Source organism: Tauraco erythrolophus, chromosome 3 (assembly GCF_009769465.1).
Source record: "Tauraco erythrolophus isolate bTauEry1 chromosome 3, bTauEry1.pri, whole genome shotgun sequence".
Classification (NCBI taxonomy): Eukaryota; Metazoa; Chordata; class Aves; order Musophagiformes; family Musophagidae; genus Tauraco; species Tauraco erythrolophus.
This window is the reverse complement of record NC_141467.1, coordinates 25,198,029-25,224,616: the sequence shown is the minus strand read 5'-3', so window position 1 is coordinate 25,224,616 and position 26,588 is coordinate 25,198,029. Positions and strand designations below refer to the sequence as shown.

The following is a 26,588-nucleotide window of genomic DNA, read 5'->3' as shown; positions in this document are numbered from 1 at the left end:
AGAAAGCCGGCAATTGAACCCAGATCTCACAAGTCTCCAAATTGATTCATAAGAGCCATTTCTTTGTTAAAACTGTTATCATTTAAAGATAATTAAATGAGATTGCAAATAAATGATTGTTAAAATATACCGTTTCATAAAGTCATAAAATAGCTAATGCTTTCTATCATGTAAATAAAAGTAATATACCACAGATTTAAATGTTAATAAGTGGGTTATTATCGACTATAGCCGGTTAAGGAACTGTAGCTGCTATAGCTTTTACTTATAAATATTCTAAAGATAGCTATTGCTTCTGACTAAGTTGAGTGCATGAACTATTATGGATAGATTGATCTCCAAGTCAGACAAAATTTTATGAACTTATGTCTTATTTCTCTCAGTCACATCTTTGGCAAGATGAAAATCTCTTATAAGGTTGAAAATAGAAGTAGTAAATAAAGATGTGCCAATGAGCATGATTCATGAAAAATACCTACATTTTGAGATTGTTGAAATTACTTTGTTTCTTTTGCCAGGCGGGAAGAAACATCTGTTTTATATCTAGGGAGGGGAAAAATTTACCACTACTGTATATGAGCTTCAATCTAACAAGCCGAGAAAAAGGCATGATTTAGTTGGATTTTCTCTGTGAAAGGAACAGATTAAATTGATGTGGAGCCTGTGACACGTAACTCAGCACGTGTTTTGCTATTTAGTATGGGGTTTTGCTTAAACTTCTGGAAAAGACCAAGGGGAAAGCAGAAAAAAGGATGGTTTAGGAGTTAATATTCTCAAGTTTGTAGACATAGTCTTTCAAAAAAGGCGTGCTGCTTTGATTTAGCTGCTAGTTGCTTTGCATTTTAGTCTCAAATAAATCTGGGTTTCCCATTAGAACTTGAATTCTCTATTTGAAAGATTTTTGAATGAGTTTGACTGGAGCTGTATTTAAATTCCAATTTGAAGCATGAAACAGCCACTGAGGCATAGTACACAAATTGTACTATTTTCTAAAATATAATATCTTTTTGATTCATAGGAAACCCTGCTAGTGGAAACATTAATTATACTAATTTATAATCCATTCCACTTTAAGGAGCAGTGGATGTTTTCTGTATTAAAGTAGGTATTTAACTCTTTGCATGGTAGTTACTGGAAGAAGACTTTGCTGTTTCAACTGCAAATTGGATATGTCCTTGATGCTTTTGAAACATTATAACACACAGGAATTAAGCCTACAAGGGATAGAAGTGTTCTAAAGAATGCAATATGTTTAGAAAGCTTTCTCTGGAAAATAATAAAGAGAGGATTGAGATGGTGGTTGTCCTCTTTTCCATTGATAGATACATTCCAAAACGGTTGTATTTGAAAATGGATTTTTTTTTTTTTTTTTTTTTTTATTTTTGGGGAGTGGTTCAGGGTGAGTTTATTCTTCAATAATTGTTGGGCTGTGTTTGTCATTAAGTTGCGTGTTCGTTCTTCCTACCAGACACATGGCTTTGAAGAAAGCTCCTTATTTTGGAGTAACTAGTATCTAGATCAGTGCTTTTTTATTCAAAAGAATCTTTGAATCAATAGTTCTAATTCCTGTGTAGAAAGGATAGCCCTTAACTAGTCTCTTCACAAAATAAATACGTATTAAATTTTGACATACGGCCATGAGAAACTCCTCTAGTTGCAGAGGTACAGCTGAATTTCTCTTGGAACAGCCACTAGGGCATTAAGAAGCTTGCTAATCATTTCAGACGGTATGCAAATAGATAGTGGCTAAAATTGCACCTTTTATATTCTTAATAGTTGGCAAATGAGTTAAATTATCTCTCCTGCATAAAAGCCTCGGGACCTCTAATAGACCTTCACAGCTCCTTTGTTGACAGGCATTATTAACAATGTGTCTCATTTCAACTTTAATTCAAATTAATTTCCAATACTGTAAGGAAGCACATCAATATTTACTTGAAATGTAATAGGAAAGAGGGAATAGGGAATTGAAGCCAAAGATAAAGAAAGTAATTCTAAAATATTGTGTGTACTTGCTTTCTATAAACTATCTTTCAAAACTGCTGTTACATCTGAGAACTGAAAAGCAAAACCAAACCAGATTGCAGAAATGCTAGGGGTCTTATCCAGAGAAGAATATTCTAATGTAGGTTTTTTCTACATTTTTCTTCTGCTGCTTCCAAAACCCTCCTCAGAGAAAGAGCCAAACCTTTCCTGTTTCTTAAGTGTGATAGTTAACTAACTATTCTGTGCTTTGAAACTGTTAGTACACTAAACACTATCACTACGTGATATAACTGTTTGTATATAATGTAAAGGCAGCTTTTTCTAAAATATATTAAAATTATATCTGTACCCTTTTAACACTTCTTTTCCCTTTCTAATTGTCGAGACACCAGATAACTGAATGTCAAATTGTAAGATTGATACATACTCTGTATAGTTTGAAAGGAAATTTGATTAGTTGTGGAAGTTGCTTTTCCTTAAATTTGGGAATGTTTGCTTCCCTGTTAATTTTTGTTAACTTCTCTTTCTACTAAACATACGAACAGACCAAGAATGACTATGTCTGTTCCTGGACTTTTCGAAAAGCTTTTCAGCTGTAAAATTTTGTGTTCTTATATGGCCACGGATTCTTAGATTGTTGTTGCTCTCTAGCAATAGCAAAAATACACAACTTCTGAATTTGGGCATGGAGAAAGAATGATTTGATTTAAAATCTGAGATCATAAAAAAAAACACCCCCTCTGGTTTTCTTACTGGAGTAGCTTTATAACTAGATAGAACCTGGTTTTATATTTACTTCACATGGGGCCAAAAAGTCCAAGACCAAACATATTCACTATTTTGGCCTAAGGTCTCACACGATCCAGCTGCAAGATTTCTCAAGACCCAGAATGTAGCTTTTTTTTTTTAGATCTAACGTCTCTTATTCTACTTAAAAAGGCCAATTTCTTTAGACACATTGTTGATGCTGTACTGACTCAGCTAAAAATATAGCTCAGTTGATAGATTATGTAGATTTTTAGTTGTTTTGCAGTCTTGCAACTGTGAAAAACAACTAGGTAATCTAAGAACTTCAGTTAGGGCAGACTAACTTCTTGGTAGTTTGTGTATATTTTCTGCAGGTGACAGAAACCAATTAGTATTTTTTTGTTCCAAATTTTCACTGATATTAATACTAACTCTTATAGTACCAAGTTTGTCACATGGATTACTCTTGCTTCAGTTAATTTAATTTACTGAAATTTAATTAAATGTCCATGAGCAATGATTTGTGAGTTTTCCAGATTGCCTGCATATTTATTTCCAACAGTGTGCTACAATGAAGTAAGGAAAACTGAGAAATCTGAATAAAGGAAAGTTTATCTATTTCCTGTGAAAACGTGATGGCACAGAGGGTAACCAATATTTTGTTTAGCATAGTTAGTGTTTAAAATAAGTTGCCATATTAGCAGGGCAGAACAACAAATTTCTATCTGTATTTTCATCTACAATATTTGTTATAATATTTTCTTATATGGTTACATAATTGCCTTTTTGATCTAATAAATATGCTTTATATCTGTATTTCTGTTAATATCCACCATTTTCTGGTTATCATCATGATGATAATGGGCTGTAATAGCAAGGCAATCACAGTAATTTATTGTTGAAATTCTTCATAAGCTTGTCACAGTTTTTATTCTCTATCAAGGTTGTATAACAGAACATGTTCAGATTTTTAACCTCCATTTTTGACTGAAACTTGTAGAAAAATCACATCACATGTATTTTATTGCACCATGAAATATATCAAAGGACAAAAAAGAACAAATTAACTAGCACACTGACAAGACACACCGCCTCAAACAGTGGTTTAATTTCAAGTGGTTTAATTTCAAATGGAGAGACAAACTATGAACATGTGAAACAGGTCTGAAATAAAAATTAAAAAACTAAAAAATATTTTTTTTTCTTGATAAAGCATCAGAATTATGTATTCATTTTGAGGTTCACTTTTTTCCCAAAGAAGTAATGAATATACATTTAAAAAGATGAAAATCTTTAAAGTAAAACTCCATAAATTATGGTGAGAGTTTTAAAATCAAATTATATACTTTTTGTTTTCTGTATCATTGCAGAAGTACATTTATCCATAATATACTTTTAGTTTTTAAAGAAGAAAGGTTGGAGTTCAGTCTTTCACTTGTCCTTTAGGCTGTAGTGTGATTAAAAGCCTATTCCTATAAGTCAAGTATAAATATATATCTCAGAAACCTGGAGGTAAAAGATAAATTAAGTTACAGAGAATGGCTATATTGTCTTATCTTCTAAATATGTTCTTGCTTTAAAGCAAATTGTACCCCACCCCCATATGGGAAAACAGATTATAGCAAAGGCTTTAATTTTCCACATTCTACTGATGATTTTACTAATTTTAAAGTTATTTTTAGGAAGGGCAAAAAAGAACAGGTTTTAAATCCTCATATTCTGTGTACCATATGCATCTTTTCTGATGTTACACAGATTGCTAAATCATAAATCCTGGGCTTCCCCTTCATAGGCTCAACCGGCTGCTGCATTATCTGTTCCTGTGTCTTTTTTCTGCATCGAGCGCCCTTAAGCCCTTATGCAACCTAATACTTTCTGTCATTGGAATAATTTTCTGCTATTTACCAAATGCGCATTCTGCTTTGCGGTAGAGCTTTCTTTCAGTTCCTGTAGCGGAAGAAAACAAATACTGATGGCACTTTTTTTCACAGTGACAGGATAGTTATCAATCACCTTGCACTTTCTTTGATTTAATACTATTATATGTTCTGCCCATCAATTTTATGTATGGTATTTCAATTTACTCTTTTGAAAGACCTCTGCCTTGAAGACAACCCTATTACCCTATATTTTTGGTGTCTATGGTGTTTAATACAAATATTATATGATGAATGTAAACACTATTTATATACACATATGGATAATATTTACAAGAAATATAACATTAACAGATTTTGTCTTTAATTTCAACATTCTTAATACTGTCTGAATGCTTTCATTTTTCCACTGGAAAAATAATTTGTATTCAACAGATAGTATGCAAGAACAAGTGTATAATGGACAAAATAAAAATATTTAATGGCTATAATTTTCCAAAGTCTGTTTCAAATTACACACGTTGAAAACAGATGTAATTTGTATCCATTTTAACTAGACTTTAAAATGTATTCTCCCAAGTATCCATCTATTAATTTTAAACTTTTCTTTAAGACAAAAAAAACCCTAATTATTATGTTGACAGATTTGTAAGGGTGTCAATGAGTCTGTTCAAACATATTAGAATATAGTAGTGTATGTCTTGCATAGGTGGTTCCTTATTCAATATCAATTACAAATGTCACTACAAGTACCAAATATAGTTTTAGTTTCCATTCATTTCGTGTGTCTTTTGTGTGTTGACTGCCCCTTTTCTCTGTATCAACCACATTCATTTTTCTTGGTATACCCGAGGAGATTTTCAGATCTGTAGAGGCACCTTGTGCTCAGACAGTGCGGGAATACTTGTAAAGTTGTAAATACAGGCATACAACTGCACTGAGGATATATTTGAGACTTTTACAAGTTGTTTTTTTTTTCACTAGCAACTCATACAATTTAGAAGACACCCATAACTTTTTTTTTGCAACATTACTAAAAGACGATACTGTAGGTTTCTCCTCTGAAAACGTTGACTTGGATTCTGTGTTCTGGTGCTGATTCTGTTGCTTTTTGAAATGAACCTTCCCTCCCAAGGTACTACAATGCTAAACTACAATAAAATGAAGATTAAATTAGGTTTTGTTTCACTGTTAAATATGGAAAGAGTTAAGACTGGAAGTGTTTCCCTCCCAAAAAGGAATGGGTAAAGTTTTTATTCCTTCTTATAAAAAAATGAAATGAACTTACTTAAATACTGCCTCATTTTGAATGATTTGTGAAACACGTTTTTGCTTGAAGAATGCTGCAATATTTTGAAAACATAATAGTTCATATAAATTTGTGTTCTTCTCCATAGCAAGAAGTTGCTACAGCTTCTTTGAGTGTTCTTATTTCTCTTAGGAAACTCAAGAAATTATAGGTTTATTAATTTGTTGCATCTGCTGTTTGTTTTGTGTGTTCATTTTCTGATGTCCTTTGCAGGTGTCAGCATAGATGTTAGAATGATTTCAGCCACACCCTTGCAGTGTTCTCCATTGTTGGCTATGTTTTATACCATTGACATCTTAAACTTTGCTTTTCAGTTTTAAAGATCATCCTTTGATTTTGTCCCATTATCATTTTGTTCATTACAGTCTCTGTTGCCTTCAAGCTTATTCTCTAAAACTCCATCTCAGGTTTTCCATTCTGTTCTTCAGTCTCCTATGCATCACATAATAACATTTCAAGTAGAATTTTTCTTTCATCTTCATCTTCGTTCGCAGTGATTAGATTTCTAATGTTGAGTTGCTGGTTTTGCAGGTTTCTTGAAAAGTATTGGAGTACAAGTTAACAACTTGCATATCATTTACTCATTCTGGCCAATGTCATTATGTTTCACTATTCCTGTATATGCTCAGTCATCTTTAAACCAAGGCTGTCAGGTGTCTGGATCTATTCCAGCATGTTTTACTTACACTCAGGATGCAAAGATGCCATTCCTTCGAATTCTTCAATAGCTATTTGGCTCGGCCTTGACATTTGCGATGGAACTGGAACTTTCCCTGTGTCCGTGGCAATAAAGTTACATCCATTAGGAAAGTCTGTGTTTACTGTTCTTAGCTATTCCTTGGCAGAAGTGGGCAGTTAGTTTGATTATAAAGTAGATATTCACTTTAAAGATTTTGACAGGTCTGAAAACCTCTATGCCCCAGAACCGTATTCAAGATTCATTTCTTTCCCTTCTTCTCTCTTTATTTTGCTTTACAACTATGGTGTGAAAATGACTGAACAGAAAACACTTTTGAGGATGGGACTTTCACAAGTTCTTTAGGAAATCTATCATCTTTGCTGGAGGCTGGATGCATGATGTTGCACACATTGTAGCAGAATTGAGAACACTCAAGAAAAGCACCTGCCTTTGAAAGTACTGATGCAATGGCTATGATTTTCCACTATAAGGAAGCCTAGTATAGCCAGTACTACATGCTAGTACAGTTCGAGGAGGTTGATAGCTACATATAGTTGCTATGTACCACAGTCTGATGAACATAGCCGCCAATTCAATCTATGTCTTTTTCAAAGTTTCAGAATAAAAACAGATCCTCAGCCTAGTTTGGGCTCCCAGGTGGTACATGCAAAATCAGAGTCATAGGCAGGAGGAATTTAAAGCAGAGAAGATACGATATAGAAGGTCAGAAGTAGGAGAGTTTGCTGAGGTAGAGGTAGATCTCAGATAACACTTTATTCCTTTTTACTGAACTTACATGTGATCCACATTGCTGCTGTGAAGAGTAGTATTTCTTCCTGACGGTTTCTGGGATCTCTGGCACTGCTTCTTCAATTTAAAGCCCAGTCATGTATGACTTTTGACATTTCTGTATGAGTACTGATCCTCTTAAACGACAAATGGAAAAGGAATGGTCTGGGAGATGCTGAAAGAAAGCAAAAGGAAGAGAGACTGTATGCCAAGATAAGAAGGAAGAACAAGAGCAGTGACAGCTGTCTTGGGGAAGATGTTAGTGCTGCAGTTCTCAAAGTGAGAATATTTTATTTCATTGTAGGGTAGTATGCTGCTGTAACTATATTATCCAAGTCGTAGACCTGAACATAAAAAAATTGTAATTCTACTCTCTACGGTATACAAGTATACTGAGGAGAAAAGAGACATGAAAATACTTGGTTTTGATCATATTCTCTTATCCAAAGCTGTACTTCTAAGTTAAACATATATGTAGGCATGAGGGAAGGAGGCCTCTAAATGTGGTTTATTCCTTGTCTTTTATCTTAGGGGAGCTGACAGCAAGTGGCTTAGTAGATGCCAGACCCAGCACAGTGGCAGGAAGAAATATTAGTCTGTACGAGTAACGTGCCGAATACGTTTCTGATTTTTGTCTCATGCAGGAAAAAGACAGCAAGCTAAATGCAATGTATCATGAATCCTACTGAATCTGTGGGCTGCCAGTTAGACAAGGGATATAGATACAGTACTAACCAATCTATATAGTGATACCAATTCATTTACGTGTGTAAAGTTATATCACTGCTGCTTCTTTTCTTCCTCTTAGTACATTTTTCTGACTTTTGTGCTCAAAAAAATCATTTGTTTTTCACTCAGTGACTAACACAGCCACTGATTTTTTTATAGGCACTTCTCAGACCATATTTTGACCTTGAAACTTGCTGTAATTGTAGTTGAGATTTTGCATCCAGCAATCACCAGTGGAAACACTGCTTCTTACATTTTTCATTTGAACTGGTTATCACTTAATTGTGAGACAAAACTGACTCTTGGCAAAGGTTTAATTAATTTTTTATTAGCACTCTACTCTAGGTTGTTTGGAAAAAAAGAGATAGATCAGAAAATTTTTTAGTATAAAAAAAGATTGTAATTTAATGGAAGGTTTTTTTCTAACAAATACTCTTACATGCAGTAAATCCTGAAAAAGCTTGTTTATACCAAGAAAGGAGGAAAATGTAAACAGTTATATGAGAGGTCAGTCAGAAGACTTTAACATGCATGATCTATTACATTCAAAATCTTGTTACGGACAAAGGGGAATGCACTTTATATACTGAACCATTTATGGTTCATCTAATTAGTTTTGACTAATTAGATGAAACATAAATGTAGTCAGTTGCCCCTGACACATATCACCCGCTACTTTCACTGAGGCGGCAGGCCGAAGGTACCTGCCTACACTCCTCTCGTGTTATGCTTCCCCTTCCAGTACTTCTTCAGGTTTTAAGATTGACTACTCAGTCTTCCTCAGGAAGAGGGAGAAGACTTGAACAGTGATTAGTATCTTGGATTCTCCACCTTTTATTCAGTTTTGAAGTCTGCTTGAGGCTACTTTTTTTGTATTTTCTTAAAGTTGCTTAGTTACTGTTTCTCACCACTTCCCAGGCAAAGTCTGGGAGCTGCATGCTGCCCTGTCCCAGCCCTGTTACCCTAGAGGGGCTGTTTGTCCCACAGTGACTCTGTGGGGATGCCAGCCCCTATACCGGGCACTCTCAGAGTGAAGCCAATGCAGGGAAGCCACAGGCACGTGGCCACCAAGCAGTTGCTGCCATGACTAAAACCAGCTCTTGCCAAGAAATGGCCAGATCCGTGCTGAGACTCTGCACTGCCAGCTCTCCACCAAGCCTCTGGCCTTGCGCTGCTGATGGCAAAACCTGTATTTATTGGGCTGCAGAAGAGAGCACCCAAAACATTTGTCTTGCCATTGTTAACCAACCCACAAGAGATGTTACAGTCTTTCGAGACTTCACGTGAGTCAGAGCTGATCTCTGCACGTGTTTGCGGTGTTGGATCTTTAACGTTTACTATTGCTGGCACACAGAAGATTGCATAATGCAGTTTTGTTCAGACAGCTACCTAAAATATTTATAAGTGTGAGAATGTGGTCTTTTGTATTCAGAACAAACGTTCTTTGATATTTTTAAATTATTTAAAAACTTTGCAGGAGTGAATTAGAAATCTCATCAGTCTGACGCTGCTTTGTGATGCTTAACTGTCTTTGCTTAGAAATCACAATAAGAATAGAAATAAAGAGCAAATGCTAAAAGATATGATTTTTCAGAGATCAAAATCCAGATAAGCAAGAAGACAGACACAGCTTCGTTTTATTTTTATATTCACATAAACTCCGTGAAGACCTGTAGATACTCGTGCATATGTGCTTGATTAAATGAATGCAATACATACCTAAAATCTATAGCTTTCAACAAATAGAATTTTAAAACAGTCAAGGGCAATGATAGACTTTATTGCTTTCTAAACTACTTTGCACATAGTAAAGTGTAGTACAATCTGGTAAACTGAGCTCAGTAACCTTTGCTATGAATGTGCATTTATAATAGCCAGACTTTGAAAGCTTGTTTTCTAGTGACTACTGCTGTGAAGTCTGTTCTGCGCTATTTTTTACTGTATTGCGTCACATAGAAAACTTTAATAGCTGTTTTGAAGTTCTTTTCACTGCACTACAAGCAATTTAGGAAACTCCAGCCAAGGTACTGCCTCATTCTGAGGCTTCATTGAAAACATCCAGCATAGGATGAAGATTTGTTTGCTAAACGACACTAAGTGGGTAGAATTACTAGTATGATTTTTAGCAACTAATTTTCTTCTTGCCTTTGCAGACTATGGCACAATTAAGAAAGTACTTGCCCCAATGAACCAGACTTCAAGCAGCTGCCTGCTCGAGGAAATTGAACTCCTGCCGAAAAGTCAGCGAGAGCCCATCAGGAGCCTTCAGATCCTGCACAGCCAGAGTGTCCTTTTTGTGGGCCTTCAGGAACACGTGATTAAGGTCCCCTTGAAGAGATGTCTTTTTTACAAAACATACAGGTATGAAGAATCGGCCAGTTTAAGTTGGTTGTAGAAAAATGCCAAAGGGAGTTGTGGGAAAACAGGAAGGAAAAATGACTGTAAGTAGGAATCCAGATGAATTATCTCTCTCAGCAATGACTTTTCTGTGTGCCGTTTATCAGAAGTATCTCTGACTTCTTGTACTAACTTGCTAGGACTAGATGAGACTCTCAAGGAATTCTATTGATATTTAAGTGTCATACAGATTCTGAATTGTGAAATGAAACAGTAAGAAATGGTTTACATAGAAAACAGAGATCTGATAATGTGCAGTATAGCTGCTGGTTTGATACATTTCAAGTTTGAAACTCGGACAAATTTAAGCTGTTTATTCTTTTAAGCTGTGTTATAAATGAGTAAATATATCTGTGGGTTCAGAAAAGAAACTGGATTGGTTGAGCTGAGAGTTAAAACTAGTTGGAAAAGTGGTTATTTAAAGGTACTGCTGGATCAGGAAACCGTAACAAATGTAAATATTCTGCTAGGTGAAAGTGTCATGCAGCTAACAGTTGTTCAAACAAGGAAAATAACTTTTAAATTATCACTTAGTTTTAGACTGTATTCTGTTTGTTAAGGTATCTAAAATTCAGCATACAACTTTTCTATAGATTATCTGAAAGTACTTCTGAGTTGTGAAACGTGCTATTAGAGATTGTTAATTTCTTCTAATCAGTTGTATCTCCTCTTTGATATGAGTGTAGTTTCAGTACTTCAATGCAATTGTTCTGTTTTACATCAGATAGACTCTGAACCAGTGTGATGAACTTTTTGAGAACTGTGACAGATGCATTTAATTGTTTTTTTAGCTTGTTTTGCTTTCAGCTTGTTTAATATACATTCCTTTGAAAGCTGGGCTATTAAAGGATGGAGAAAGTCTGCCTTTCTTGGCTGTTACACTCAGGATCACGGAGACGTTATTTGTGCAGCAGACAGAGAGATTATACCTCCTGTGAAAGGCAGTGACCCTTTGCAGGTGGAGATGTTTCTGGCTGTCAGAGGGACTGTGCATGTGGTCACAGCAGGGAGGTGACCGTGGGAAGCAGGTATATTACTGTGACTCAGAGACAGTGAAAGGACTTTTCTGAGGGACCTGGCTCTGCATGGGGATTGGTGCCATGCAGAAGGCCAGTGAAAGGCTATTGGGTTGAGAACAAGACTGAAGGAAAAGCTGTGCACTGGAAAACTGGAGTAGACCAGGGAAGGGGAATATTCTCCAATATTCTCCTTATCACAGTTCTTTACCAGCTCTTTTTGTCTATGCTGTCTTACGTAGCGTGTGCTAGGCATTTTCTACTAAAATAGAAGTGATAGGAACCTCAAAGCCCCATTGGAAATCCTACAAAGCTTACTTTAGGAAAAGTTATATATAGGCAAGTGTCTGCCTCAAGCTTTTTGTTGATTTACAGGCCAACATAGGACCAAGTTTCAACTTTTTAGTTTTACCAAATTGAAATAGGATGTGTGGTGGTCCTGTAGCCCTTTTTGTTTTGTTTCTTCCTTTTCATCGAGTGAAGAACTTATATATTGGGAAAGGTATATTTATGCATGTGTGTATATCTGAAGAAGGACAAAGTCTAATGACATTCTTATGCTTTTTTCTTGAATATGACATGATTATGCCATTCTGGTTGTACAAGACATTGAACAGGTTTCCCTAAGGAGATGTTTTTATTTCAGAAAGGGAGATCAGGCTGGTATCTGTATTTTCATAGGGACTGTGTACCCACGATCTCAATCATAAACACAGAAAGCCCAATAATATGGGTGTCCCATATTTACACCAAGCCTGCACTCCACTTCAGATATTTCAAGGCTGGAGCCTTATTATGTTGTTAGTGAGGTATAAACTTTGAAGTCCAGAGATGAGACTTCCGGAACACTTGCTTAGCTGGTGCCTATGTGAAGGTCGTACAAGGTCCCTGGTACCTGTGCTTCTGTCAGGACAATTTCTGAGGCACATCAGTGCTATCTCGGCTGCAGGGCCCAAACATGCTTCTTCTCTCACAGGGTGGGACTCCTCCTCATAGACCTCATGCATGGCTGCAGGCTAGGCATTCCTCTCCTTGTTTGAGCAGTGGAGTCTAATAGACTAGATTTTAAGAGCTCACTTTTTTTTTCAAGAAAAAAAAGTAAAAAGTGGTGCTGTTCCCATTTTACTGAGTAGAACAGTAGTTAACCGACTCAAATCCTGCTCAAATGATAATTTATTACTCTGCCCAGAGGTATGTGAAGTGTCATCTTCCACTGGAATGACTTACTTAAAAGGAGATAAAATTATTCCTCATGGGGTTTTTCAGTCCTATCTTTTGTAGTTGTATGACTTTCCTTGTAATAATTAAATTTCCATTGTGCCAAAAGGGTTGCTATCCATGCTTTCTTCTTATTTCAAGAGTTCACCAGCAATTCTAGCTCTATTTTGTGAGAAAGGAGAGGATTTACAGATGTGATCAAGATGAAATAAGGCATCTCTCTGTAATCTATCATTAGGGCCTCAGGTCATTTGGAAAATGCAGACATTATCTTTCTCTCACCTATCACTTACTTTTGGCTTGACTAGGTTTTTTTCCTGGTTTATGCTGGATTTCAAGCATATTTTGTTCTCTACATGTGTCAAGAGTGTAGGTACCTCACTTGAGGCTATAGATTTCACTAGGTAATGAAACATCTGCGACTTAGTCACTACCTTGCTGAGTGTTTTAATACTCACATTCTTGTTATATGTTGTGCAGTATTACTGCTATACTATAGCAACGTGTAAATAGAGTAATGGGTAAACCTTACCTAAGGTAAAGCCTTGGGGCATTGTGCTGCTTTTTTTTTTAATTATTATTTTAATTTTATCTATTCAAATTTATCATACTTAAGGCTGTATAACTGTACCAAGGCTATATTCTGAACTTCCATTAATAATAACTAGTTTCTTCCCCTGATCAAGGGCACGTGTAGTCTTTAACGTCTGCTTCACATAATTATTGAGAAATGGAGCATGCTTGTGTATGAATAACAGCCTTAAAGAAGCCAAAAAGCTGAAGATGTACTATCTCACTTGCTCTGTCTTTTTGTGTCAGTGGCAGAGTGCTCACTATCTAACCTTTTCTAATCTTTTTGTTTAGGTTTATTGCAAAGCTTTCAGACAATGCAACTTCAGTCCCTCTATTGAGCAGACTGTTCCACAAGCTAATATTTCAATGTCAAGATAGTTTTCTTGAGATTGTCTATTTTTTCTTTTTATTTCATTTTTCCTTGTTTTATCCTCATGTAATGGCCTCTAAAGTGTGTGGTTATTGCTTTTATATGTAGTTTATTATGTCTCCTTAATTATTACTCTGATATGCTGTACATATTTAGCTAATTCGTATTTCTTTGTAAATCTGCTCCTCTAGCAGTTTCCTGTGGTCGAGTCCTCTGTGACACGGTGTTGCCTCTGACAGACATTCTCTCTGATTCAGGGCAATCCTGTTCCACACCAGCTCACGGCTCCACTCCCACAAACACTGTTATCAAAGGCCCTTAAAAATATTGTCTTACATTCGGAGGCAAAAGTTTTGGGATTTTTTAGTTTCCTAAGTGCAGTTCAGTGCACTTGATTACTGTGACAGACCATACCCCAGGCAGAGGGTTGTTGTCGTACCTGTAGTTCGGGTTGCTCAGCCCTTTCCATTATGCCATGATGTTTTCGTCGCTTATGATTTGCCCCTGTTAGTTATTTGGTTTGACAGTTTTCATGGGGAGGGGTGTCTCCCGCAAACTTCTGCCAATGGCTGAATGGTTTTGAACACCCCATTATAATCGTCCTGTTTTCAGGAGTCAGCTAGAGAAAATAGGTTGGGATATGTGAGTTCTTAGAAACAGTTCTCCAAAAAGCACTGGCATCTTCATGCTCCAGGAGAAAGCAGCAGAGCAGTTACCTTCATTCAGCTGTCCCTGGGGAAAAACCTTTAACCAGGTTATTATCACCTGAGTATTGCAATTCACACATGCTTATCAAACTTTTACAGAAGACCATCCTACATTATTCACAGGAGTTACTGTTCCACTCTGAATTCTCCAGCTTTCTATACTTCTTTTGAATTGAGTAGGCCAAGCGTAAAGCACAACTGACTTTTGTATACCTGCTAATTAACTATAATATGAGATAAATGGAATAATTATCATGAGAGGATAACTGTTAAACTCTCTAAAGTTTCAGCGTTTGCTATTTACTTTGAAGGCTCTCTGCATCTATGATAAGGAATAAGATCTGTAGCAGGCACGTAAAGACTCTGTCCCCTGAAACAAAGAACCAGTCAGCTTTCTTTTTTCTTTTTTTTTTTTTTTTGGCAGCTGTAGCCTTCAAAAGCAAGCCTAGATGGCTTTGCTCTGAGGCAAATTTGTTGATATTATAATTTCTACTGTAGTGTTCAGTCCATCAGTTCTGAAAGCAGGGACAACTAAAGGTTGTATCAGCCCATGTTCTGCAAATTCTTACCAGGCAAAGGGTCAAGAATTGGTATCTCTGCTGGATGACACGTTTCATGGACTTGAAAGGCTTGAAAACTAATCTTACTAAGACGTTATGTCTAAGTAAATAAATAGTGCCATCTGCTAAAAGCTGCACAAATAGTGACTTCTCTGGTGTAAAGAAAACTTCTGGAAATTTTTGAGTATTGTTTATTACATTATATGCTTTAAATATTATTGGGTCCTAAGATTATTTTGCTAATTAATGTTATCAAAGCTATTCTAGTGTAGCCATAACATTTTTTTCTCTGTACTCCAGCATTTTTATTTTGGCTTCTTTGTTAACCATCAGCTAAGCAATCTGTATATACAGAAAAGATAACTGTAGCAGCACAGTACTAAAAAGGTGCTGAATCAACTAACAGAAAAAGAAAATATTGCCAATTAGGTGATGCTTTATTTCATTCCTAGAACTCCATCAAGATTATTGGATTAAGTATTTCAACCACTGTTGCATTCCTTTATTTTACCTTAGCTATAGATGTTGCTTCCGCAGAAGTACTCTCACAGTTGGTACAAACCTGTTTTCTGATATTAAAACACTGACTAACATTACATAGTAGAATAATTATTCCTATGTACTAATATTATACAAGTTAATGATGAGTAATGTGATCTAAACTGTTTACTAGGTGCTAATGTGTCCAGAAGAGCTTGCCAACACATGGAACCGAAGTTGCTGTTTTGAAATAATCCTTCCAGAATAGTTATTTTCGGATATCCAGGTGGAGTTCCATATTCAAAATATGCAAGCCTTACTCCAGTTTAAATCATAGGAACACACTGCTGCATTAGAATTTTGGAACCTTATGAGAAACGATCTGAATTAGTGATTCTAGAGTAATATTGCAGAATCAAAATCCTCCTAAATTTCCCAGACTGGGTTAAACCATAATCCTGGCTTCAAGGCTAGATTATAAATGCATTTTAAAAATGGGAAGTATTTTTTAGGTATTAGATACACTGCAAAATTGTCTTCGACTGGTGTGAACTTATGATAACACTAGTAAAGTCAGCAGAACTATGAAATAAGCACAGCTGACAGTTTTTCCTCCCTCACTCAAAAGAAGTAGAATATTAGCCCCATACTGGGGAGGGAATCAATTCAAGCTCTACAGATCTGAGGTTGACTTATATTTCTTCCTTTGTGAAGACCAAGGTTTTTGCAGAGATGTCTTTATTTATCTGGCCCACAAAATGCAGCAGAGACAAACTATGCATTTACGTTTTACCGCACCTGAAATATTTAGTCGCCACTCTGTAAAGTGTGTGATCTATGCATGTATGTATTGTATCGAAAGCACATATTTTTGGCAAATAAGAAGGAATTTTGATAAACAGGTAGAATTTTACAGCCTGCTCCCAACTATTTCTTGAAGTAGCCTTAAGAGAAAAAGCAAAATGTCTTTTCCATTTAGTTTCAAAGTTGTAAGAAAACCAGATGGACTTTACTACACATTTACAATTCAGATTTTATTAGTAGGATATTATTTTAAACAAAGAAGTGAGCTAAGAAATAAAAATTTAAAACAGGCATGTGGTTTTCATATGTCATGATGCAATTAATTTCTTTGCTTTAAAAAATAACAAAAGTTTGAGGAATTCTAAGTTCAATGTAGTTACTGTTGAGTTTTTCTTGAAAATCACCTAACATGTTTAAAGCAACCCACTTTTCAAGAGATAATTTCAGTACTCATTTGATACTTGGCAAGTATATTCTCTGGAAACAGAAGTTAGAGGGACTAGATGGTAAAAAGGAAAGGAGCAAAAAAGAAAAAAAAAAGCAAGTCTGGAAGGTTTATTATTTTAAAATAATTTAACGTATCACATACTGGAATGCTGCTCTGTCAGGCCAGCACATACCCTGTGCATCTCACCTTACAGTTCTCTGTGTTATACACCAATTGTTTTCTCATGAGAATTATTTGCAGCTCTCTTAGTATTATATAGTCTATTTTGTGGACATTTTCATTTATTTGAAATTTTACAGAAAATTAATACTCACATTTGGATTCCACTATTGACCTGAATGTATGAGAGAGAGAGAGAATATTTTTGATGCAACAGTGTGAACTGTGGGCAGGATTGCAGGACAGCGGTTTGGATGCTCCAGTTCTATGTGCCAAACTGAATGGCTTTGAAAGCCGTCTGCTCCTCATAATACGTTCTCAGGCCGGTGGAGTATCTGCAGTTACTTCTAGAATGAGAGATAACAGTGCCCTTGAAATGTTGGGATACCTGCTATCTGGTTAGTGCTTTTAAAGAGTCAAGTTGTACATCTCTAATATAGGCCTACTGTCTTTATAACTGATTCATATGCTAGTATAAAGTTAACCTCAACATTTAATTTCAAAAGAACCGAGATTCCACCTGACTAAAAGGATATGGCAGTTGTGTACTCTGTTTACACTTATATCCACTAACGATGTGCAGGTCTTTTAAAGACATGGGGATGCCATATGGAAGGAAACGTGTCCAGCATGGGCAATCACTGTTATGGTCTAGCAACACATAAACCTGTGGGAAAATCCCCAAATCTGTTGCTCTTGGGTTGCCTAGCCACCTAGGTAGCTCAGATTTTCAGAGCCTATTTGCAAACCACAGATTTGCAGGGTCTAGTTTCAGCCCAGCAAAAGGGCTTTGAAAACATTAGCTACAGCTAGTGGTCCCAGGATTTCCAGGTTTCTACCACCTAATCCGAGGTCTGGAAGCTCTGTCTTGGCTGATTGAAGTAGATAGAGACCTCAGATGTTATTTCTTTACAACAAATGGCAAGCTTGCATTCTCTTGTAGAAAGCATGCTCTGAAAGCTGTCCTTCACATTTGTTCCAAGTAGAGCCACTTGGAAGTGCCAATATTCAGAGAATTGTGTGTTATAAACAACTTTGCTAAACAAATTCTACATAAATTCCTGATTCTGGATTTGAAGGGAGGAGCTTGTAAGTTTAAGGCTAGTATTGTCAGTGCATGTTGCAGGATTGAATCATACCTGGATGGATTTTGATTGCTTTATAAAAATTCAAGTACGTGGAAGCAACTGCAGTCCACACAGAGTTACTGAGATGATTAAAGGATTTGATTTTTCTTAACAGTACAGGCAAAGGTTAAGAAGAATTCTGAATATTTGACACACATCTTAGTTTGAACTCCTAGGACCTTATAAATTTTGTGCCTATCATTTATGTTTTTCTGCATCATTCATCTGTATCTTTAGATCCTCGTTCTTTATTGCACACACTCACATATCTATATATCTACAAAACAAGTAGTAATGGAAACACTGATAGGTACCTTTGTACTGAAGTCTAGTATTAGATTCATGTATTCATTCAGAAGCGGATAGCACAGTGCATTTGGAACATGAGACAGGCTTTTATCTTCAGTTTTCTGTTCAAATTTGCAGTGAGGAATCTGGCTTCTGTGAAATAAGATGGTGACCTCAGTTCAGTTCCTGGTATACAAAGTGTCCAGATCATGGTTGACAGTAATTAGAACTAGATAGGCACGGCTATCTTGGTAGAAATGATTGAAAGGGTTGGGAGACTGAAAAATCCTCTGTTCTTCAAAACACTCTGTATAGGTAAAGACAGAAGAGCGTTTCATTGAACAGTCTCAAAAGATGCACCTCTTACGTTTATATATTCTCTGAATAAAATGTTGCAGCTCAAGAGGATACCCGATCAGCACTTACAATGCATATTGATATGGGAATGTATTCTTCCCCCGAGAGGAGATTTAAAAAAAAATCTCTTTAAAATCAGTAGTATCAGGATACAGCTTTTAATCTCAAGGGTTTTTTTGTTCTTTGGAGCACATGATGAGTTCTTTTTAGTCTAAAACTGTATGAGTGTTTTTTTTATGTTTTACTCTGAATGGTGTTCATTTCTGCCTCATTTTCTGTCTGAATAAGTCACCTCTGTTGTAACTGAAGTAGAGCAGTTTTGCTAGCCTGCTTGGTGATAATTATAAAATAGCTGAAGAAAATGACCTGCTATTGCTGGCTTGCTTTAGAATGAGATGACTTTCAGTTCTGTTACTAGTCAGTCAAAATCCATTGTTTAAGTGTTCCATGACTGTCAGTGGTCATACTGAACCATTGCAGCCAAATGAATGCCTTGCAGGAGGGACACGCTATCATTCACTTTTGGAAAAAATGTGAAATGATAACATAGAGGAAAATTAGAATCAATCAGTAGAAGCCAAAAGCTGTTAAATGTTTTTTGTAGAGAGTGCTGACTCGACAGGGTAAGTGGCCTTCAAGAGTCTTAGAATGAACCAATTCGGATTTCCTTCCTGCACAAAATTGACAGTTTTAGCAGTGCTGGGACAAATCACGTGAAGCTGGTGCTTACTGGGAGTAACAGATAAAATATTCGTTTACATCTCTGGTGAAATCGAGATGTAAGGTAGATTTCAGAGACAAAATGGCTAACATATTATACAGCTTTGCTACTTCCAGTGTCACTATCTGAAAGGGCCCTGTCAACTGAGAAACCTAACACTGATTTCAAAATTTATCTGATTTTTTAACAGTAGCATCTAAAATGGCTTTAATCTACACAGTGATTTGAGAGGAGAAAGGGATAAAGATGTGTAGCGGTATCTAATTTTTGGCTTTCCTTACTTACATGAATTTAACAGCCATTTTGTACAATTTATATTGTTATTTAATGAATACATTGAAACTGTTCCTCCTACTGCTGTCTCTTGAGAGAGAAATTGATCTAAAAAGAGCTAAAACAATATGAAATTTTCATTGATGGAGGACACGAAGGACACATAATTATGAGTTAATGATAGTCCTTTTAAATGTCGCATTTCCGTTAAAAGTTCTGATATTTTCACATTTACAAGCTCTATTCTATTCTAATTTTCTGTCTGTAAACTTCTTTTGTTATCTGTTTTTTAGTGGTTTGGTTTTGGTTTTTTTTGATCTAGCCATAGCAGATCGAAATAATTTACTGCTGTTATTCACACATTAAATTATCCCTCAAATGAAAGTGGTTTTAAAAGGTGACATAATTAAGCAAATACGGATAAAAAATTACCTGCATATTACCTCTTTTCTTAAAAAGAAAAAAGAAATTTAAAAGAAAATCTGTCCATTTTTCAGAGATATTGATAATGTAAACAAGTGACCTAAAAGAAGCAAATAAGAAAACCTTCTGAGATGTGAGAGGAGGAGAACAGAACAGTATTGGCCGTTGTGCCAATACCTGAGAACAGGGAAGCTATTTAAGCCGGGTCCTGCCTCATTTCATGAGTCTATGACACAGTGAAGTGAAATGCCAGAAAGAAAGTGATGATGCTAAAATACACTTTCGTGGTATGATTTTTCTGTCTGAATATAAGATTTCAAAAATCAAACTTTTTACAAAATGAGACTTAGGTATAATAATGACTGGGAGAATCAATCAGAACATTATGTAAAAAAGAAAAAAAAAAGGAAAACTAGAGTTTCTCATGTGAGGAATACTTCTCAGACCAAGTTTCCTGTTGCTTTGTTTGGAATAGTTCATGTGTTTCCAGGGTTAATTTATGTGTTGTAGTGTAAAAAAAATAAAAATAAAAAATTGAAGCCTGTTAATACTTCCCATTTTTGGAGGCAGTTCTTCACATTTCGCCTCTTGTCTTCTGTATGAGGTTAGCTGAGTTATTAACTTCTTAAAATCATTGTTTTCATACGCTCGGTGGAACTTCTTAACTAGATTCTGAAAAGATTCACCTCATTTTATCTTGCTGCAGTGCTCTCCAAACCCAGTCACTTACTGAAATGGTCATGTTCAGTGTCCACAGAGTGATTGAAAATGCTTTGTCCCAGCAGCACAAGGACTTTTCAGCATTTTTTAAACTTTATTTCTTCTATGAAACTAGGATCTGTGCTGATACCAAGAAGTTATAAGAACAGTCAAAATATGCTTTTAGTGCCCTGCTTATAACTTCTAAGTGACTTGTAATGAAAAGTGCAAGTCATTTTTATTTGCTTGAGTGGAAAGTAACGTGGAAACAAAAGCAAAAGAGGAAATGGGGTCTAAGAGCAGAGTGGGAGAAGGATTGGCTTACTCCCAGGAAAGAGAGAGTTTGGTTCTACGTGAAAGCATAATGACTTTTAAAATACTTTTTTTTTTTTTAATGATACGTGTCTAAAGCATAATAACTATGTTTAAAAATACAAACACTTAACATAAAGGAATAGTGAAGTTGGACAAGTGAGCGCTCTTTGACAAACAGCACAGCTAATGTTGCCAATTGTGCTTTATTTCAGCCTTTAATTTTGCTTTGTATTCTTTTTCCATAAAACATTTGTTTTATCAGAGATTCTCTGAAGGAGAGGACTGAACATCTTGTCTTGCAAACACTGGAAGATCAAAACACTTAAAACTTTCCATAATTTGCATTAATTGTCCTCCTCACTTTCTAGATGGTTAAATGAAAACATGTGCAGCCTGAGTTACAAGAATGCTGAGTGCTCACAGCTGCAAGAGCCATCAGTGAGAACTCTCTTCTGAACATTGAATCCCCAAAATCCAAAGCTTTATCTTTGAACTGGCAGCCTGATTAGGGGTACCTAGGGAGTTTTGGCTATTATGTCTCTTACTCTGTGCCCATTTTGCAGATGGGAACTATCCTCCCACATTGTACTGGCAATCAGTGTTGCCAAGTGTACTGTAGAAACTAATTCTTTGAAATTTATAAGCACTAAGGATCATCTGTGATGGTATTGTGGAATAGCATACTAGGGAATTAGTAAATCTGATGTTAGTGTGGAACTACGTGAGGAACGCCAGAGATAAATGGAAATATGAATAAAACACAGGATTTTTGAGGACAGAATCACAGAAGGACTGAGGTTGGCAGGGGCCTCTGGAGGTTATCTGGTCCAAACCCCCTGCTCAAGCAGGGTCACCAGTTGCCTAGGATCCTATCCAGATGACTTTTGACTATCTCCAAGGAAGGGCACTCCAGAACCTCTCTGCTCAACCTGTGCTAGTGCTCAGTCACCCTCGCAGTAAAAAAGTGTTTCCTGATGTTCAGATGAAACCTTCAGTGTTTCAGTTTGTGCCCATTGCTTCTGGTCCAGTCACTGGGCACCACTGCGAAGGCCCTGGCTCCCCCTTCTTTGAGCACTCCCTTCAGGTATTTGTACATATTGGTGAATCCCCTCTGAGCCTTCTTTTCTCCAGGCTGAACAGTCCCAGCTCTCTCAACCTCTCCTGGTGGGACTTCCACCTCCTTTCTTATGTATCTTTAGCTTTGAAGCTGCAGACCTATTGCCTGGACTGTTAATGCTTGACCCACCAGTAGCAAGAGAAAGCTGCCATTTAATAGAGAAAAGAACTTCTAGTTTTGCACAGTGGGTCTTTCAGAGTCTGCGGGGAGCTGGACCGCTGTCTTTCTCTCTAACCACCTTTTTGTTTCTCCTCATATGCCACTCGGAGGGAATGTCTAGGGCAGCATGTGACGTGTAAGAGGTGTGATGGCAGCCACCAGCACCCCTTTGAACTTACTTCTAAGGATTCTATAGCAGTGCAGAAAGCAAATCTAATTTATTTCTATTTAATTTTCTAATTAATTTCCAGAGTAGACATTGTCATCTGTTTTCTGACAAAGGTGGTAATTATAATTACAAAACCGACAGAAAAGACTAAGAACTGTAACTCCTGAAATCTTCTTTACTTGGAGCAGACAACTTCTGCTTTTTATGAATTGCTGTAATTCTCTAGTAATCAAGTACAATAATCAGTCTTGGTGACATACCACACATGCAGCCAGAAATTCAGCTATGCACTTAAAAGCAATCCTAGCTTTGTGTAGGCATTCAAATTAATTTTTCTTCTGTTTTGTCATTTTATCTGTGCTATATCACAACAGGGATCAATTTCACTATTTGTTTTACGCCTACGAAATATGAAGAGATGCCACATAGTTATTTAGACATCTTTGGCCAGTACAGATGAAGACAAATGTTCATGTTTTCTAATTGGTTTTCATTCATTCACAGTGCATGCATTGGATCCCAAGACCCTTATTGTGGCTGGGACATGGTGATGAAGAAATGCACAACGCTGGAAGAAAGCCTGAGCATGAGTCAATGGGAGCAAAGCATTACTGTGTGTCCAGTAAGTTCAAATACATTCATTTGTCTCTTAAAGCTTTTGATTCCATGTGAATTTCATGAAAATGTGCTGGTATAGATTTTTCAAGCTCAGAAAACTGTATTTAATGTCATTTTCCTCAGGCCTTCCCATCAGATTTTAACAGGATATTTAGTTTCTATTTCTTAGCAAACTACTTACGTAATATAATGTGATCAAATTACGTATAGTACTTTCAAAAGGTAGTTATTTTTTACCTCTAATGTCTGTGTTCCTACCTTGAAAGCAAATGTTCACTAAGATTAGAAATATTGACATGTTTTTCTCTGCAGGATTTTTCTCCGTTTTTTACTTTGAAAAAATGTAGTCGCTAGTGGTATAATCTTTCCTTTTAGGATCATTATTGCTAGTACAAAAGGCCATATAACATCTTTCCAAGACTGTCAATTGGAAGAGTGAATTGTATGAGTTAAGTTTCACCCACATAAATGACAGGAGAGATAATTATAATAAACTTAGTGTTAAGTTTTAAAGCAGCTTAACACTTCTCTTTAAAAATGATTTAAAATAAATTTAATATAATAAAAACCCACAACAGAGTTGATTTATATGCCTCCTTTTTATTATGGTTCCAGTGTTGTTTTAATACTAAGTCTCCTCCCTCACTCCAAAGAGAACAAAAAAACTGTTAAGAAGGATCTTCCTTGTGCTACTAAGCTGTTTCCTTTGGAGGCTCATGCTGCTATCTCTTTTCCTTCTGCACATGAAGAGGGAACCTTTCCAACTCAATTCTGCTTTCATTGCTAATAAGGACTTCTTGAACTTATCCCTGCGCACCACTGGAGCACATACATCTCTGAACTTATGCTCATATGACATCCATGTTCTATCGTCCATATGTTTAACAAGCTCCTTTTAACATCGTACAGATGCTCCTCTCTCTTAAGCTGGGCCTTGTTTAGTGAACTAGAGATGTGCAAATTTAGTATAAAGTTCTTCCAGCTTTCACTTGTAATGGCTACATGTGCTGCAGCAGCCCCATACATACAAATCACTACACTGATTCTGAGGTCCTTGAAAACTAGCTCCTGCATTCCGACTGTCTGTGTTTGACATTAAATAGTAACTTTTTAAACAATATCTTGTCTTGTCCTTTGCATCCGTGCTCTTACATAGTGGCCTGATAAAATAGTCTGGCATTTGCCTGCATTAGCATTTTAGCTCAAATCAGGAGCAATTTTGTGGCAAATACTCTGATTTTTCCCATCTGCTATTCTTTAGTTCATATCACAAAGCAGTCTTGAAGCACACAAGCCACATAACTTTCAGATGAAATTAAACCAAAAATGTGCTTCAACTACTACTAAGCATTTGATCCATGGCCAGAGTGAGTCCGAAGTGAAGCCCACAAAATATTTATGGTGCCTGTCTCAAGTCTTCAACACCAACTGTTTCCTTATCCGGATTTGCAATTTATGTGCGTGCCACTTGCTAATGTAGACATAGCCATTGTCTTACAGAAAGTCTGGATTTAGTCACAAGTTGCCTCTCTGACTGGCAAGTAACTAGATGCACTGTGCAGTATATTAATTTCCAAGTACATGGGCTATATCCTATCTCCCTGCAGTAATCCCACAGGCTAAACGTGGTTATGTGGAAGATTTGCTGGTGGCCTAGTTGGGTTGCTGTATTATGAAGGATTACTGGAATAGTTTGGTTGGTTGATATGTACATGAGCAGTCTGCCTACTGCTTAGTCTTTGAATTCTGGCATTAGCCCTTATTTTCTTTCTTAGATACAAAACACGAGGCCAAGAGGGGGTGGAGGGGGAGGGAGGAATGGTTTAGAAAGCAGAATTCAATTCTATTCTTGTTCTCTTCAACTGGAAAAACAATCATTTGGTATCTGTTATATGACACTTGTGTAGAATCTGACAGTCTAGTCAAAGCAAGGAAGCACCAAAGGATTGATCAGAAATTCATTCATGGCTGTGAGACTTATACTGCATATCAGCGATGAAAAGATTTAGTGAGCCTCGAAAGGAATTTTAGAGTTGAGCAGATTGAGATTGCATAATATAAAGAAAATTTTACGATTAAATGTCTAAATTGAATACTGTGGCTTTATCACTTTACTGTCTTAAACCCCTGAACTCTAAGTAACACGTTATTGAACAAATTTGAAAGCGTCATAGAAACTCCTTTAAAATAACACTGTATTGGTGAACTGCAATTGATTACAATTTTGCTTAGTGAGACTTTCAAATATTTGTTTTTATTACATTTTTATGTGCTGTACTCACATGATATGTAAGCCAAGATGTAATGAATTTCATTTTGTAGGCAACTGAGCTATATGCATCCTTGACATTTGCTATATACATTTAAGATAACGCTTCAGGCAGAACATAACAGAATATTAGAAACCTTCTACCCCCACTCTTTTGGTTCCAATTGGTTCCAATATCTAAATTGTTAGTAAAACTACACTGATCTTTTTAACACTACACAAACTTTGTCAGATTAATGTACAACCAAGTTCTTCTAAACTTGATCAGAAAGAGAGGCCTATTTATATGCTAGTTTAGCCCAAAATTAAAAGTGTGACCAGTTGCACTTGAGAAATTATTTCCTAGGAAATTATTCGCATATCTGAATATTTATTGGCATGTCGTAGAGAAGGGAGGGGGCTAGGAGAGGTAGCTGAGCATCTGCATTATCATCTCTCTGAACTTTGAAGATCATTTGTGACAAACGTGGTTATCTTGCTTTGATTTGATTCTCAAGTTGGTTTTTTAGGTTATTGTTTCATTTGGCATGAGTACACCAATTGTGCATGAATATAGATAGTAATTAATGCTACGGCACATATGTCTACTTTGAGCTTCTTCCAGTTGGTCAGATAGCCCTGTTATTCATCCAATATTTTTTATAGTAATGAAGGTTCATTGTTTTGCCAAAATATTTTCCAGGGAGACCACTTGCAATCCATCACTTAAAAATACACTGCCTGACATTGTCAAACAGCTTTTACAAGGAAAGTAAAAATGATTTTTAAAAAGTTGGTTTGTTTTTGTTGTTTGTTTTTTTTTTTTTACACAAGTATGCAACATGAAATGAGTTTATTTTTACAGCTGCATGCAGGGAAAGAGTATAGTACGAGATCTTACCTGATTTCATTAGAAGCTTCAGGAAATACTCCAGAGCCACTGAATTCTACACAAAGTAGTCTCAAACCAAAGAGTTTGTGGCAGATTTAGGGACTGGGTCACAGAAGATGTGACCTTGACTCAGAGTGCAGAGTCAACTGGGAAGACAAGGTGGGTGCAAAGAGAGTCAAGACAAGGAAGACTGATATTGGACATCAGGAAGGAAAAAAGGAACTAGAGGTATCTGCAGAAGGGAAAGGGTGGCAAAAACAGGGTGGTAGAGAAGGAAAGCAGAATGCAGCCACGCCATATTGTCTGATTGATTGTGATTTTCCTCTTGAGTTTT

The 26,588-nt window shown here is 36.4% G+C and overlaps 1 protein-coding gene across 1 annotated transcript in view; it reads left to right on the top strand.

Annotated features, from left to right (window-relative positions):
* The window catches only part of SEMA5A (semaphorin 5A), a 236,043-nt gene that overhangs the window by 119,494 nt on the left and 89,961 nt on the right, over positions 1–26,588 (top strand). The window contains exons 10-11 of the mRNA XM_086609066.1: positions 10,270–10,477; positions 23,001–23,118. Coding sequence (XP_086465192.1) covers positions 10,270–10,477; positions 23,001–23,118 — 326 coding nt within the window. The remainder of the gene's footprint in view (positions 1–10,269; positions 10,478–23,000; positions 23,119–26,588) is intronic.